Raw genomic sequence first — 17865 nt, forward strand, 5'->3', positions numbered from 1 at the left:
CCTGAAGCTGTGAATAGCTTTTACTGTTACTGTACAGACCATAATTCCTCAGTAGTTACTAAACACAACAGAACCAAGGTAGAAGATTCTCTTGTGTTATAAACCACAAAGTGATAAGCAATGAACAAAACAGTGCCCTTCATCAGCAAATGACCAAGTCTTCACATAGGAATGAAAGAGCCAACATGTGGCCAGTGGGATGAAGACCAGGGAGGGGGAGGCAAGGGATTTTTGCCTAAACTTGTATGTGTTTGTTTCAATACCAGAATCAGTTATTAAAAGTATGTTAACTGACAATGAATTAAGTTGATTGGAATTATCCCCAAATTAGTAAACTCTTCATTTGAGTATGTGATGGGGAAAGAGGGGATAATGACATGAAAGGAGCTGAATGAGTACCTTCAGTAGCCCAGAGTAAGAGGAGTTAATCATACAGACAGAGCACACCAACAGAACAGGACATGACCAAAAACCAGGAAATCAGTGGCAAAAAGCCTAGTAGCCCAGACCATTTCTAGAATGAAATGCATATTTTCAAATTTTTAATTGGTATTTATTTGCTGACTAGTCCTACCAAGTAGACAGGAACACAAATAAGCTGCTACTGCAGCTTTGATAAGATTTGAGGATTTCTCCTCTCACTCTGTTGTGTTACCTTGTGCATGCACTTTCTCCAGTGAGGGTGCTTGTAATTTAGGGCAAAAAAATGCCCAGAACAATGCCTATGAGCTATTTAGGCAAGAACTGAGGTAGCAACCATGGCTATTTACAATATGTGCTCCTATAGTTCCCACTACAATCCCAGATTGCATTTGTGTCTTAAACAGAGTCACTTAGAAGAAGTGAAAATCTCTTCTGTTTTCTGAGCACCTTCACATCAGTTTGTCTCACATTCTAGAAAAACACAGAGCATACAGGATTATCTTCCTCTAAAGGGAGTATCAAAATTCTCAACTGAATAAATTCTAACTGTTTATGAATAAATTCAAACTTGTGCTTTCCCCTTAACAAGGTAATTCCTCTTCAACCCTAACAGGTTTTGAAATAAGGTGCATTTAAAAAAGGAAGCAAGCCAATCAAAAGACAGTGAAGACTAGGAGACTTAGGGTGCAAGTCCTCTATTCACTTTTTCCCCCAACTTGAATTAAAATAAATCAGCCCAAAGGTAAAAAAAGTACCAAAATAAAAGCAAATGAAGCAACAGGACAGAAGAGTAAGGGAGCTGCAATGAAGAAACAGGGCTTTCCCTTCCCCTTCAGCAGCAAGGAGCTGTTCAATCCTCCTGAGGGGGCAAGGGGAGGAGATGCAAAGCAGTGATACTCAAGCACACACTGCACAGATGTAAGTGGCATCTAATGGTCCTAGATGTTAGCATCCTACATTTCCAGGGAATCCTAGTTCCTTCACTGGTTTTCCCCTCAATCAGATAAGCTTCTAAGAGGTGGGGAGATGGTGGCTGCCCTATCACTCTGCAGCACAAGACTGGTTCTTGTAGAACTACATCATCAGAGATTAAAAGCTTCTTTGCCAACATGCCACCCCACTTATCCAACCCTGTGCTGGAAACACAGGTTCCAGTCTGGTACAGCTTTTCAAAGAGAACGATGAGGACCGAAGAGGATACAGCAATGATAATCTGTACAGACCTGAAAACAGTGATGTGTAACACATACATGTTGTAATGAACATTTCTGTGGTGGCAACTTGGATTCAATTCCTAATTTGATTTGGCAAAGGAAAAAAATCTACTTTGCTCAGGCAAAGTAGTATTTCAGAAGTCATTTTCACTACTTGTAATGCTATAAACTAAGGCAATATTTTCAGTAAGACCTGCAACTGTAAATTGTATCACAGGCAATGTTAAAAGTGACAGACATTAAGAAAGCTACAGCAACTGGTTCTGTCACAGTAGATAAAACTGTATTTTTAAAATTTAACTTTATTTAATTAATCTTCTAAAGGAAATCAAGAAAGCTTGGGGTTTATATTGCTGACTCTACAAGAAGCTTTCAGTGGAACTTAGAATATATCTGTAAAATCTTTTTTTTAGTTATGTGAAGTATTAAAATTAAGTTCTCATTTAACTGCCTTAACAAATACTAAGGCACTCTGAAACAACAAAACATTACTTTTCAGCACCAGTCTCTTTTGCAATTGGGCTTTTCCTTCTACAGCAACTTCAAAAAACAGAAAAAAAATTGACCACTGAATATTTTAGGCAAAATAAATACAAAGAACAAACCCCCTCCCCCAACCAAGAAATACACCATAAATCTATACAAAGTGATCTTAAAAAACAACCTCCCATGAAAATCTGTGTCATAGATTTTAAGTAAACCTACCATGGATCACCGGGATTTTGCTTACATTGCCAATTTACTCACTGTCACTGTGTATATTTGTTGGTTGGATTCGTATCAGGAAATCAAATACATACAATATATACAGTGTGAGCAGACTGCCCCTGGTAAGTGTCATCATTAAAATAAAAGACTTGTAGCTGGAAGATGCCATGGCAGAAAGTGCTCAGGCTGCAGTACCACACAGAGCTGGTTAACACAGGTCTTTCTCCTAAAGTAACCAGTTATATATGTAGTAGTTTTAAAACAGAACTAGAAGAAATTCCAATGCACTATTAAAGATAAAATTTAATTCATATAAATATGTTCATTAAGAGTTTTTATTAAGTGGATTTTACCTAAAATGTAACTGTATAGACAATTTATTGCTTGTACCTAACTCACTCCATCAAAACAAGTAATATACTGGAAGAAAACGGATGGCAGAGATGGTAGAACTCGAACAGCAGATAAAATGTAGAATGTCTGGAAGAAACAAGTTCAGAGGTCTCCTCAGGACTTTCAGGTCTTAGACTTATGTAAATTTACATGCTTCTCTTGACTGAGCAGCTAAAAAGCTCCAGTATTCTACTGTGTGTGTTAGCCAAGATATATTTTACAAGATAGCTTCCAAACACAAGTATTTCCATCTGCCTTTGTATCAAGTAGACCTAATTGTTTCTTTTAATATTTGTCTTTTCTCGAAATGTTTTCTTTACTCAAAAAAGATTACAAATCTATTTCCTTTTTTCCCCTTCTGAAGCAACTCTTACCCTGGGAAACAGCCATTGCTTGGCACTGTGTACAACTGGACTGAACACTCTCCCACATAATGACATCCTATGGAGATCTCTCAACTTCTACATATTTTATGTATTACTCATAACTATTTGCTAATGCAGATGTCAGAATGAAAATTTCCATGGAGATCAGCGTGCAGTTTTTACAACTGCAGCACAGATTGTGGCAGTTTGTCACTGGTCTTCAGCTTCACCATTTTTTCCATGCTTAATTTTTCAGCTGGAAGACCAGTCAGACGACAGGATTTATGCTATGTGTTCATTTTATTATGAATATACAGACATATATACACTACAGATCAAAAATATGCCTCTCATTTTAAACTCTATAGTTCTCACTCCCAACCTATTACTTAGGAGGTCCATTAAGATTTGCTAACACATCTTTACTTTTGCAAATTTCCGCTGCCTATAGCTCAAAACCATGTTCATCTCCAATCCCTCAAATACCAGTACATGCAGAAAAGCTCCAAGAGGAATGTTTGTAGCTGACTTGTGGAAAGATTGCCCAAGATTCTGATGTACCTACCAAACTAGCAGAAAACTCTGGACACTACAAAAGAACAGGAATGTGGGATCAGAAATCACGAATCTTGCTTTCAAAAAAAAAATATTTTAGGCAAGATTTGCAAAGGATGCAAGCTGGCCCAAGCAAAACCCACACGACCCAAAGACAGGGATTTTACCCATGTCCTACAGCTATGGCAGGATACAGGTTTGTCATTCTAACATGAAAGGCAGCATAGAACAGTCCAAACAGGGTCATTATTTACTATATCACAGTGACATATATTTTTAGATTCACATAACAACAAACCCCAGCATTTAAGAGGCAAAAAAGGTTCTCTTTGGATCAATGAATTACCAGAAACTGCAGCTCAGCTGCAATTAATTTTGAATTTTGTTGATTGCACAAACCAGAACAGAATACATGCTAGCATCCAAACAGAAAATATTTGAAAATACAGCTGATGCTCATTATCTTCCCTGTGTGTTTGTAACCAGCCTGAATTCCAGCAAGCACAGCTAGAGCGTATTTCTGGACTATTGGCAAGAATCAGGATTCGTTAGACAAGTATAGAGTGTGTACAGAGACAGAAATGTTTTGGAAAGCATTTTAATTTTTCTGAACAGGAACTGGACATACCTCATGAATTCTGCAGAAATTAAAGACAACAATGGCTACGAATGAAGACTTGAGAGCGTTTATAAAAAATGTTTTTAAAAGCATATTTCCAGATTTTTAAAAATAAATTTAATTATGATTTTGCTTTGCAAAGTGGGTGAAGAAACATACCTTTGTCATTTGGCTAATTGTACTGGTAAAAGATCCAAGCATTGCTTACTACTCAAGAATACCTGGAGCAGGAATATCTTCCCTACCTTTCCAACCTGAATTTCTTTTTCAAACAAATTTGCTTTACTCAAATTCTTTCTCAAACATTTTGCTTTGCTAAGCAAGAAGGATGCTATAATTAAACTAGGGTTTTAGAAAAGAAAAACATTAGGTTATGTGATAAAACCTCAGCTGCACACCCACAAATGAGCACAGAGAAACAATGGCATGTGGGGCAGGGGGGAGCCCACATACTACCCTGCTCAGCTGCTGCCAGCTCCTCACAGGAGAGCCATCAATCCATCAGAAAGTTTTGAAGCTGCCTTGTGGAATCACAGAATGGCTGAAAGGAGCTGTGGAAGTCATCTGGTCCAACCCCTCTGCTCAAGCAGGGCCACCAAGTCCCCAGTGTCCAGGACTGTGTCCAGGCAGCTTTTGAATATCTCCAACAATCCACAGCTTCCCTGGACAACCTGTGCCAGTGCTCTGTCACTCTCACAGTTAAGAAAGTGTTTGCTGGTGCTCAGGTGGAGCCTCCTGTATTTCAGTTTGTGCCACTGCCTCTGATCCTATCACTGGGCACCACTGACAAGAGCCTGGCTCTGTTCTCTTTGTACCCTCCCTTCATGAATTTGTACACATCAACAAATCCCTCCTGAACCTTTCCTTCTCCAGGCTGAGCAGCCCTCCCAGCTTTTCCTCACAGAAGAGATGTTCAATCCCTTCATCATCTTAGTGCCAGCCCTTTGCTGGGCTCTCTCTGGTACCTCCATGTCTGTCCTGTACTGGGGATCCCAGAACTGGACCCAGCAGTCCAAGTGTGGCCTCAGGAGTGCTGAGGAGAGGTGCAGGACCACCTCCCTCCACCTGCTGCCAATACTTTGTCTAAGGCAGCCCAGGATGCCACTGGCTCTTCTTTACCACAAGGGCTCACAGCTGGCTCGTGTTCACCCTGGTGCCCACCAGGACCAGCACAGGAGTATCATTTGCTCTCCCATGCTTAGGCAGCTCTCCCAACCACCTTGTTCATCCAAAGATTATCCTGAATGTCCTCTCAATGATATCTCTCAGCTCCATCAGCACTTCTGGGTCCACATCCGTGTAAATGCACTTTAACAATTCATTATCCTCAGGTGCTTTTGACTGACACAACACAGAAGGTTCTCAGACATCTCTTTTACTGCATATTTCATGCATTTACTACCAAATGCAAATACATAAGTCATCGTCCTCTTAAACTGTCCTATGCATCCAACTAAATATTCAGTAAAGGGACAGACAAGGCTGAAAGAGTATGAAATTTAAAAGTATTTTTTGAATAATAGTGAAGTGTGCTTGTGATATTTTATTTCTGGGTAGAGAGAGGATTAGGCTCTTTAGAATCCTGCTCAACTACAATCTTTCTCACTGTGGTTTGGGAGATATGATTTGCAAAGCTGAATCAAGTTCAAAGTGATTTTCTGAGGATGCACCTGTAGCCGACTGGGATGAGCACTTCAGTCACAGGCTTATCACTGGCAAAACCCCCACAAAAAAAGCCTAGGACAGTTATCTCCAAGACTTTTGTAAGCTATTCAGTACACTCACAGGCATCATTCTGCTTGGAATGAGCAGTATTAACTGCAGCACACCTTTTCACATCTGTGATTTATGCTGGATCACAAGCACTATCTGAAAACATTTCTTCCAAATTAAAAAATTCTACTAAGAATTTGACGTATTTTAATTTTCAGTGAAACTTGCATTCTAAATGGTTGTGAGCTCCAGGGAACACGTGGGATTCAAACAACAGATTTCAAAGACCAACCAGTTTTTGTCCAGATGAAGAAGTGATGTATAAATACAAGTCTTCACTGAAGTTTTCCTGAATTAGCAAATATCCTGTAGCACTTGAAATGACCAAAATGTGCATAAACTATGTTTATTGCCTTGAAAAATGGTTCAATATTATATATTACCCAAATAATTTCACTAGTTATTTCAGTAAAGATTTTAATCAAATGGTCCCTAAGCCCTATATTATATGCACAAACAGGAATTAACTTTTCAGTGACAAACCTTATTTCACTGAGCTAAATGACATGAAGTTGAAAGAAACTATTCATAATAATATTTTTCGGCATTAGTCTTATTTTCTTGTTCACAAATGTGAATATATTTTCTTATTTCACATATACAGAAGTGTGATATAGAATCACAGGCTCGTTTGGGTTGGAAAGGGCCTTAAAGACCACATAGTGCCAAACCTCCTGCCATGGGAAGGGACACCTCCCACTAGACCAGGTTGCTCAAAGCCCCATCCAACCTGGCCTTAAACACTTCCAGAGATGTGGCATCCAAAATTTTCCTGGGTGACCTGTTCTAGTGCCTCTCATATAAAATGAGAAAAAAGGTTACAGAGATGTTACTACAGGAGCACTTTCCAATCAATTATGATTACTTAAAAAAACCCAAACTGGGCCAACTGCATACTCAGTTATATAACAAAAATAACAGTTACATTATCTATTATCTGCCACATAAATTCTGTTTAGTGCTAATTACATAATCATTTCCATTATTATATGTGTTCTAAGAATTCCAAGATACAGCAATTTTTAAATTAGCCCTCTTAATATGTTATTCTTAGAATGAATAATTATTAAAATGGCAGTTAAATACACGATGTAATTGCATTTTGAAACCTGTAAAGTGTACCATTTTTATTTATAAAGCTGGGAAATGTTGCCTGCACTTGCTGCTCAGCTGCACAATACCTTTCTCAAAAGTAGCTTCATGATAATGTTACGTAAAGATCTGGCGACAAATCCACTGTGGTTTCAGCCAGTCATTTTTCACAACGTTGGCACCACAGTGAAACCAAGAGCAGAAGAACAAAGCTGTCAGAGCCAGCACGTAGCCAAGTAGTAAAGATGAAAAGAGAGGGAAGAAGAGGTGCACTCCTGCAGAGCCATTGTGTGTTCAGTGCTGTACTAAACCCAGCAAAATCAGATACATGTTGAAGACAAAGGACTGAAGTCATACAGCAAACAAAGCTGCCCTTGTTTTGGAGGCTGATTAGAAGGAATAAAGAACCAATTGCTTGAGACACATAAAAACTTAATGATTTTTCTTCTACTTAAGCAACAGTGCATAAAAAAAATTAGGTAAATATCCTTTTATGCTTTAAAGTGGGTGTAATAAATTCCCAAGCTATGCTTGCCCTGCTGAAGATGGAAAAGGAAAAGTGTTTCAAGAACACTGCTGTTAATAAGCCTGCATCAGTATTTCCAGAAATTTTATGTTCTTGAAGTAAATACCATATAGTTGATCTCTATAACTCTTTGCTTATGATCTGGATAATGGGTCATATTTCCCTACAGAACATCACAGTTGCTTCCCCGGATGAATCAAATTTGTATGTGTGACTCCAAAACAGATCAAAACTATGATAACTTGACCAGTGACACTTACAGTATTCCACTCCTGGAAGCCTGTATGTGGGCACATGACAGGAAATCCTCAGAAAAAAAAAAAGAAAAACAAAAAAGGGAAAAAAAAAAAGACTTCTAATATATAACTCTGTATTTTATGTGAAGTGTTGCCCAAGACTGATTTCTGTATTTCCAACCAGAAAAACATGTGCACCACTTCTGCAGTGAACTGACTTCCAGTAGCAAGGAAAAAATTAGTCCTTAGAAAGAAATCCTTGTTATGTTCCCATGCATTCCTGTGATCCATTGACTCTATCATGTGGTCAGCATGCTGCCATGCTTACAGAAGTAACTGCTGGGGGAAAAGCCTGCTTCCATCTCTTATGTTACATTTCTGCACAGAAGTATTTAATTCTAATGACACTTTGTTTATGAAAGTTACAGCAGAGCTATAAAAGTTAGACATTTATGAAATTTGTACACAGAAAGGAGTAGAACTGAATTTATAACCAAACCAGCCAATGGCTTCTCCAGACAAAGGAAAGAAGAAACCTCAAATCTTTCACTAAGTTAAAACAAGTAAACCCCTCAGAAAGGCTTAGGTAACACTTCCTGTACCAAAGCAGGACCAGTTGGATCCCTTTGTGAAAGAAGGAGAACTAAGATAGCAACAATGCACTCCCCAGAAAGGCAGACTCTTGAAATTACAAACATCAAAAGTGACTTCAAGTATCAATCTTCAAGTCCTGCTGAGAGGCACAAACTCTACGACAGGTCCCTTCCACCACGACCCAGATACTCTTAAAAAAAAAAAAAAAAAAAAAAAAAATCCTAAAAAGCATTATTTTTATATTTGATTTTATATTACCACAGGTACATGGTTAATTCAAGTTCTTCCTATCTCTTTACCCCAACTTGCTTTATTGTTTGTACAGCACACACAGAAGCGACAGTGGTATTTAAAGTACCAGCAACATAAACTCCATGACAGTCAGCTACCTTTAAAGAGTTTCTTTTCAAAATTCCACATTTGTGCATTTTCTTATGAACAGAGGTGTCACTAATACCATGTGATTTTTGTGGTCTATAAAAAGATGCCTCGAACTTTTCATTTGTGAGACACACACACACACTGGATGAATCTTCAAGAAAACTGTGTGATAGAGTTGTATTCACAACACTAGTGTCACTAAGTACTTGGATTATGACTTCTCATAGGGTTAAAATGGCAATTCAAAAGCAAAGTCAAGCTGGTACAGAGCTTTGCACCCGCTGAAATATCCTGTTTTCATTAGATCACAAAAAGACTGGTGGGAAATTACCTCTGATGGTCATTATGTCCAACCCCTACTCAAAGTGAGGTTACTGCACACACAGGATGGCTGTGACTTCATCAAGCAAACTCTTGAAAACCCTGTCCAACCTGAGCCTGAGCCTTCTGAGCAACAATTCCTGGCCATTTCCCTGTGTTCCAATAGCTTTCACTCAAGGACAGCTCAGCTCTGACATTTTTGTAGTTCTTCAAGCAGTTGTAGACCACATTATAACACCATCAGCCTCCTCTTCACCAAACTAAAACAAACCCAGCTCCTTCAACCTCTCTTTGCCCATCATGTCCTGCAGGGTCCTGATTATCTTGATTGTCCTTTGCAGGGACCTTTCCAGTCCTCTGGCACCCCTCAATTTGTGAAGCCCCAAACTGGGCACAATAGCTCAGGTGTGGGCCCAATGCCACACAGAAAGAAGTCACTGCCCTTGATCTGTGAAATATGGCACAACACAGAACTGGCAACTACCAGAAATTCCAGATTAGTTGGTATTTCCAAATGAAAGGCAATGAGTCACTTGCTCTTTCTTCAAATCCAGTCTATATATGGTACAGTATCATGAAATATGATGACATACAGATTTGTAGTATTTTTTACTCAAAAGAGATGAGCTCAACACTGACAGTACATTTTTTTCTGAAACCCTTGAAAATGTACAGGGAGGGAAGTGCAGAATCTTACAGATACTTTTGTGAAAAATAACTTATGATTCACCACAGCCTTCCAGTATAAAAAGTTAAAGATACTGTCATGCAACTTCATTCTAAACTAAATAAAGCCTTTTGAAAAAACTGCCCTGATGAAATTATTCTAAAATATGGAAGTCTAAATTAATTAACAAAATTAAAATAAGAAAACCAACAAGGGCAAACTTTTAAATGAAATAAGCAGAACAAGAGCAAGGTCTTGGCTTTAGGAAAATCACTCTATCTGAAAGTAAGTCAGGGGTAAGATCTGTGGGCCTCTTTGTGGGAAAAAAACCCCTCAACACAACAACTAAAACACAACAAAAACCTGCCAATTTTTGTTTCCCCCCCTCTCCCTCATTAAATAATTTTGAAATTCTCCTCCTAAAGTGGATCATCCATAGCAAGACCAGTTTCAATTCAATTATCCTGCCCCTCTCCATGCTAGAAGTAGTCCAAGAACCATACTTAAAACTGCTTTCTTGGCTTCAGTTTTGCTCTTTGTCACAGACAAAAGCATTCTGCAGACTGTCTTCACAGCCTGCTTCCAGAAGAACCAGTTTGGGTTCTAAGGAAACCTCAATCTTTCCTTATCAGCTTATTTATTCAGCTTCACAGTGGCCTGAATGCACACAAACCTGTATATCAACCACGTACATCAACCTAATAAATAAGGTGTAGACTATTAGAATGTTGGAGAAGAACTGGTAATCACTTTCTTTGTGAGGGCATTTCTACAGAAATGAACTACAAGTAAGAGAATCTAATATATGTTGAATTAAATCTCGAAAAACAACTTCAATGCACTGTAAGCTCAAAACACTGCCCTTTAAATTGCTTTAGAAAACACTCAGCATGTTACAAGAAAGCAATCTGGACTTAAGAAAAGGCAGGTAAGTAATGTGTATTGGCTTTTACTAAGTAGTAAGGAACTGATCACCATGTTCTTCCTGAGAAATAGTGCCTACACTTAGAGAGATATTTTGGTGTTAGAGTGGTAGCTAAAAATCAGACATGCAAGCTGTGCAGAGAAAAACAAAAGAAAGAGAAAACACATGGGATGCAAAGAGAGAAGCAGAGGAAATGGACAGTCAAACTAAGATGTGAGCTGTAACAAATTCAGAAATAAGGAATATGCTTCTTACACTTTTCTGCTCCAAAAGTTCTGGGTATGGCAACTAAGAGCTCTACTTTAAAGTAAGTTTATTGACATCGATGTATTTTTTTAGACCTCAACAGGTCTACTACGGCTGGCTCCTGAGAGCATCAAGTACTCTTCCACATGGATTCTTTAAATTGAACAGTACAAAAGAGACTCTTATGTTTAAAAATATTCAACCTTCACATTTTCTTATTTTTGATTTTTTTTTCTCGGTGATATGAGTGAACTGTACTAGAATCTGTCAACATGTAAAATATCCAATGTTAATCCAGCAGATCACATGGCCACTTGAACAGTGACAAGGTGTCAATATACTTCATTAATATGGTTGAATTACAACACTACAGAGATTGATGATACACAATATGCAAGACCATGAATACATAAATCCAACAGAATTTAGCCTAGATTAGATTTGCTAGCTGTCAGGCATTGTTACATAGCATTAATTTTCCCTGCTATTATCAAACCACTGCAGTGATGCAGCGAGACACAAAAATCACTTGAGATGTCTGTCCCTATACATGCTATGAGTATTGAGCAGCCTTACAGAGAGAACACTATACCTGATAAAAGTTGTCTTGTGAGCTAGTGGCTTCTCCATCATATGCCACAAATACCCACAATAACACCAACCGGTAACACACCAGCCTAGAGAAGCTTTCCAACTTGTTTTTGTTACTCTGGTAAGGAGATACCACTATTGTAAGACACCAGTATGTATTTTTCTAAATGAATTGGTTAGAAAATAGACCCTTTAAAACCCATTTGGTGCCCAACTGCTTCACAGATTAAAGAAATCAAAACATTCAATCAAAACTAGTTTTAAATTATCTCTTTTTTAGCACAGTACCGTTATGCCTAAATTTTCTCCCTATACAGTATTTCAATTATATTGCCCCACACATTACTTAGACTGCTGCTACAAACAACACAGAATTTATTGGCTGGAAAGACCCTCTGGAGGCAACCTAGTCCAAACTCTTGCTCTAAGCTGGTCAAAACAGCCCTGGCAGCTCGGGGCCCCATGCAATCCACTTCTGAGCATCTCTGAGGATATTCTCCACGAACTCTCTGTGCAATGAGGTGCAGATTTTCTTTTCTTTGTCTCTAATTGGCATTTTTTCATGTTGCAATTTGTCCACATGGCTTTTTGTCTTTTCACTGTGTGCCCAAATGAAGAGCTTGGCTCCATCTGCTCTGTATCCTTCTATGAAGAAACTGAAGACAGCACCAAATCTCAGCTTATTAAGGCTGGATCAACTTAGTCCATCTCTGCTGGACTCATGCCAGTGCATCATTGCTTTTCTTGTTCTGGAGAAACCAAGACTGCACATAGTGCCCCAAGTGTGGCCTCATAAGGGATGAACAGAGGGAACAATCACTTCCTTTGCCTTGCTGGCTACACCTCTGCAATGCTCTACTGTGCAGTTGGCTGCCTTTGCCACAAGAGTACACAGCTGACAAACAATAATGAAGTTCTTATCCATAAACACATCATCCCATGGGGGTATTTATGTGAAAGTACTCAAGAACAAAGACTTTTTAGATTTAATCTGAAAGTGTGGAGGCATATTGGGCCCTTTAGCTCTAAGCACTCTGGATATAAGTGGAATTAATGGAAGGAATGGTCATCAGCTCCCTCACATGCAGATTGTCCTGTTCTCCCACTCCTGTGCCTCAAAGACTGGAGGTGGAGAATTGTGCAAAGATAACCTTCAAGAGCAAACTGATCTTGCAGAGGGCAAAACTTCAAGGTAAAGAATATCTCCAAGGGTTAATCTTATCACTTCATTACAGCTCACACTTTAACACAATTTACAAATGCAGCTTCCTCACAGGTATACTTACTTTATACCAGTACCACCATCATGGCTGCCCACCAATGTGCTTAAGCAATGCCATATCGGAAATAAACAAATTAGAAAAATAAATCTTTAAAACTCCCCTAGAACCTGGGTAGAAGTGCAAAACAACCCCAAACAAAAAGCAGAGGAAAAACAAAGTAAAGAGTACAGCAAATGGAAAGTTTGTGAAAAATTCACATTTTTACGCAGAGGTAAGAACTTCCTCCACACTCACTTACACATTTATGTGTCTTTGTGTCTTATTACAAAAATTCAAGGCATAACAATTCAAACCTTAAAAAAAACCAACCCCAAAACGACAACAATCCCATCAACAATCCAAAACCAAAACCACAAAACACAAGCACCACTAAACATGGAAAATGTTTGTGATCCTACCTCAATGACCAGCTACCTTGAATTGTAATTACAACAATACAAAACCCCAAAATTTCTTAATACACTCCCAAGCCTATTCTTTAGACCCAGGCAGAAATTACAAACCATCCACAGTTATCTTTTTTCAGTGAATCTGCTATTACTATTGGCTTTTCTTTTTTACTTCATCAGTCCCTACTCTTTTGTCTACTACTTTTCCCTTTCAGGAATTCTTCATGGCCCCAAAAGGTTGAATTTTACTGTCATGGAGCCAGGAAAGCAATATACCCCAGAGGCAGAAATGTGTCCTACCATCCGTAGTTCAAATGAGGCTCAGAAAAAAACAGAATACAGACAGAACTTATTTAAAAGACATCAAATCATTTTAATAAATATTCATTAGCACAAAATGCAATGGTTTTGGTATAACTTGCCAAAACCATAATGGAGCTAATCAGAAGCTAAATATTGTGGAAAATGTGTCCTATATTTTTTTTGGAGGCTAGAAAAAAGAAACTAGCAATGGCATTATTAAATGAAAATATTTGGTAAAGTTTGAAGCAAGACCTGTGTTTTACCTTGTAAATCAAACTAGTCATTAAGGCTCAAGATACTGCTTGTTATAAATACCAACAAAAGTCATTGACCCTTTTTTGCTGCTAAAGTTGGGTTCATGAGGACTTAGATGGCATCAGTAGAACCTCCCAAAAATATTACTGTACAAAAGAATATGATCTTGAGAAAAAAAATACAAGACATGGAGTACACAGCAATTCTCACTCAGTTGCCAATGCTCTTCTCCATGTAGGGTAAAAGAAGAACTTTATGCACACACAAGTTGAATATACAACTTGTAAAACAGACTGTTTTACCCTAAAATAGGAAATGTTAAGAGTTACAGCCTTGTATTTACACTGTAGCAGTTCTGCAGCATTGCCTGTAATCCTGGCTATATGAAAAATATAGTTTTATATAATTTTGCACTTTAATAGCAAGTCTTCACCCATTTATAGCAAATTACTTGCTAAATCTGGACTAGTAAAAACAGAACTCGTGCTCTTTCTTTACTTCCTGTGTATGCTTTTTTGACTCAGAACTATTCTCTTTTTATGAAATTCAAATTCCTAAAAAAAGAAAATAGAAATAGAAATGGTTTAGACCTAATTATCTTTCTACTACTTATGATCACCACTGAATATATGGAGAAACTACTAAAGATAAGAAATGCATGCCCTAAGCTAATTTTGAGATATACGACCTTGCTTTAAAACTTCTAGAAAATATGAAACAGAAAGTATCACAAAGAGAGCAAACATAGGAAAGGCTGACAAATCAAAAAAACCTGTCTGCAGGGAGTTTGCTTAATTATTAATTCTTACCTTCTGTGCTTAATCCAGGACTTGAAGTGAATTTTGCTACATCGACGATCTTCACAGCGAACTGCTGCCCTGTCTCCCTGTTGATGCATCGCCGCACGACGCTGAACGGACCCCTGCAACACAGACAAACAGCAATGAATAACCATTCTCTTCTTCAGTGAGCTGCAATTCTCTTACTTCCCAACAAGGCTTCCACTCGTGCATTCAAATGTAGTGTTTGCATAGAATATAGCTCTCGTCCTTGCTGCCCATTAAATGTAAAATTAATCGTTCTGACTACAGACTGGTGTAAAGAACATCAAGTGAGTTCTGTATTTGCCTATAATAAAGACATATTCTCTTACCCTGACCATTTAGAAAGGCTATGCTCTTAGAAACCTTATGTAATATGTAACTGACATCACTACTATTATATTTTAAGTAGACTTTATTTAGATGCAAAATCCAAATAGGGGGAAAAAAATGGAGGTGAGAAACACATTCCTTCTTTCAGTCCTATGCTGAAAGGATAATGGACAATGACAAGAGTAACAGAACTGTGAGCTGTTTCAGTTTGTCTGTTTTACACAAACAGGTTTATTTCAAGTTTGACATCACTAGATACAAACAGCCTCCATTACAATACTTTGAAATTCCACAAAAGCTCGTAGTTTTCTCTAATCTATGGCACTTAGAGAATCCCCACAGAAGTTACGGATGAAAAGATTAAAATTAGTTCAGACAGATGTTACCATTGCACTCAAATAAAAAAGAGTAGTTATATTTTGAAATTGAAGTTACATTTGCCAAAACACCAGTCAGAACAATGGCAACCTTTTAAAACCCATCAGCACCAATATGTATTTTTGGAAGCATCTTTTAGTAGATCATTTAAGTTCTTGGTGCCTTAACTTATAATATGGAATCTTCCGTCCAATATTAACAACCAATACCATCAGATAAATAGGGTAGGTCAAGCTTTCAAACATGAAAAATTAATATGTTATGAAAACAGAATAGGATTGTTTCTAGAGTTCACTAGCTGTGGCAAATCAATCCTTTTTTACTGCTCCTTATTTAATGACTGACATGTGATTTCTAAAGAAATCCATTCTGAAGTCTTCTCAAAAAGATGTGGGGGAAAATTTGAGGATGGAAAGAGCCTTTGTTCGGAAGTTTGTCTATTGAGTGAACATTCACCTGCTGAGTGAAATAAATGCTTTAACACAGCTTGAAAGACAAATTCTTCCATTCAAACAATGAACTGGAAGTTAGTTGACACATTTCTGAGCAATGAGATTGCAAAGCAACACAATTCTCAAAATAAAAGGTACCCTGAGGAGGCAGAAATGTCCCTCTGAGGGCCCTTACAAACCTTTATAACTGGCTTTTGGTATTCCTTTACACACTAGATGATTCAAAATGTGTAATTCATCACACTACCAAACCTGTACTAACATAGCTAAAATCCAGGTTTTGTACCGTTTCAACATACAACATCCTTGCAAAGATTTCTTGAAATAGGATTATTTCTGACAGAGAACATGAATACCAAAACTGGTCAATGAATCCCAATCTAAATAGTCACAAATAAGGAAAATATTTATTAGCACAACTAGGGCCATGTGATGTACTCAGAATGAACTACTCAAGAAAATGCATGTTTATTTTCTTTCTTCTTGCCTTGCTCCAAACACACAGTGAAATCCCCCCTACTAATGGCTGTTTTCTCTCCTGAATCCACACCCCACCCATTATTCATTATTTGGTCTTTTAGCAAAAATTACCACAGATATTTTTAAAAAGATGATCAATTAAGCCTCTAATACATAGAAATCCACTTTCATCGTTAAATGGAAAAGGTTCAGCTGACTTCAACTGGCATTGGAAGGATACAGCTACTGACTTAGAATCCTCCCTCCACGTTTCAAAAAGTGATCTTCCATGGAAAAGTCCCTCTTTATATAGATCAGTGTCACCTTCTTATCCCAAATTTCTGTTTACTCCTCTAGCATCCATCAAAGTAAAATTGTAAAAAAAAAGTAAGAATACATTTAGATTATGCTAATCTAAAACCATTTCAAAACCTAAACTGCAGCTTTGGAATAACATTGGCAACACCTGCTTTCACTCCTAATTGTCATAAATCACTAGAAACTAAATATATTTCATTCAAATGATCCTTTTTCTTTACGTTGTCATTGTTTTTTCCTCCCACAAAGCCTTTCTGGAGACATTAAATAATGCTTTTAACATATTCTGATCTAGAATAGTAGATCACTGGAGTGCAGAGATACCTCAGAAGACCATATTCTTACCCATACGTAGATCCCCGATTTCTGTTAATTCAGACAAACTCTATGAATATAAATATTTCTCGCTGTTGGCTGGGCTACTTTTAGATCTCCTGGTTTTGCCAAGTCTGGGCAGGAGAGCTTGCCCAGCCACCACAGTGTGTGTATGTGCTTTGCGCAGACAAAAAAAGAGGGTTGGAAGAACCATAAATCAAAAAGGAGCCTACAAACTGCAGCTCTGAGAGGATCAGATCTGTGTGTAACTCACCTCTATCTTGTACAACCATGGCCTGATTTGTCCTTCCCTTATCTATTAATGTTTTAAAATCCTGACTTGAGTAATTTCCTTCCTGCATATTAAATTTGGGACAAAAAAAATAGAGCACTTTATTCAGTTCTGTAACAGAAAAGGTACAGAGACACCTCTACAGTCTCAAAATTTATGGCCATAATTTATGCCATATTGAAACTTCACTATGATTTTAACAAGAGACTTCTCTACTTGGATTGAGGACAAAGACTCTCAAGTAAATGAAATGTGCTGTAAAGCACAGAATACAAGAATTGGGGTTGGAACCAAATGATCTTTAAGGTCCCTTCCAAACCAAATTATTTTAGGATTCTATGAATTCAGTGATGCCCACAATTACCTCTATTTAAACAATACAGCAATTTCATATAGAAATAAAAATACTTTTAAACACAACCCAAAGAAAGACTCAGCTATTTACAAACCTCAGATTTCCAACTTTTCCAAAACTCTCTCATACTCAAGCTGCAGACAGCCTCAAAATAGTGTTAAAACACTACATCAGATTAATGCATCCCATGACAACAGCATCACAACAGAAGCTTGAATAGCCCAATCTTAGGTAATTTTGAAACACTCATGAGAGGTACCCTGATCAGTTAAGCAGGCACCAT

At 37.8% G+C, this 17865-nt stretch overlaps 1 protein-coding gene across 13 annotated transcripts in view; it reads right to left on the reverse strand.

The window, feature by feature from the left end:
• Positions 1 to 17865, reverse strand: part of CASK (calcium/calmodulin dependent serine protein kinase) — a 190084-nt gene that overhangs the window by 124433 nt on the left and 47786 nt on the right. For all 13 annotated transcript variants that reach the window (XM_048289611.1, XM_048289603.1, XM_048289565.1 and 10 more), the window contains exon 2: positions 14669 to 14781. In XM_048289611.1, the coding sequence (XP_048145568.1) occupies positions 14669 to 14781 (113 nt within the window). The remainder of the gene's footprint in view (positions 1 to 14668; positions 14782 to 17865) is intronic.

The sequence above is a fragment of the Corvus hawaiiensis genome, chromosome 2 (genome assembly GCF_020740725.1).
Source record: "Corvus hawaiiensis isolate bCorHaw1 chromosome 2, bCorHaw1.pri.cur, whole genome shotgun sequence".
NCBI lineage: Eukaryota > Metazoa > Chordata > Aves > Passeriformes > Corvidae > Corvus > Corvus hawaiiensis.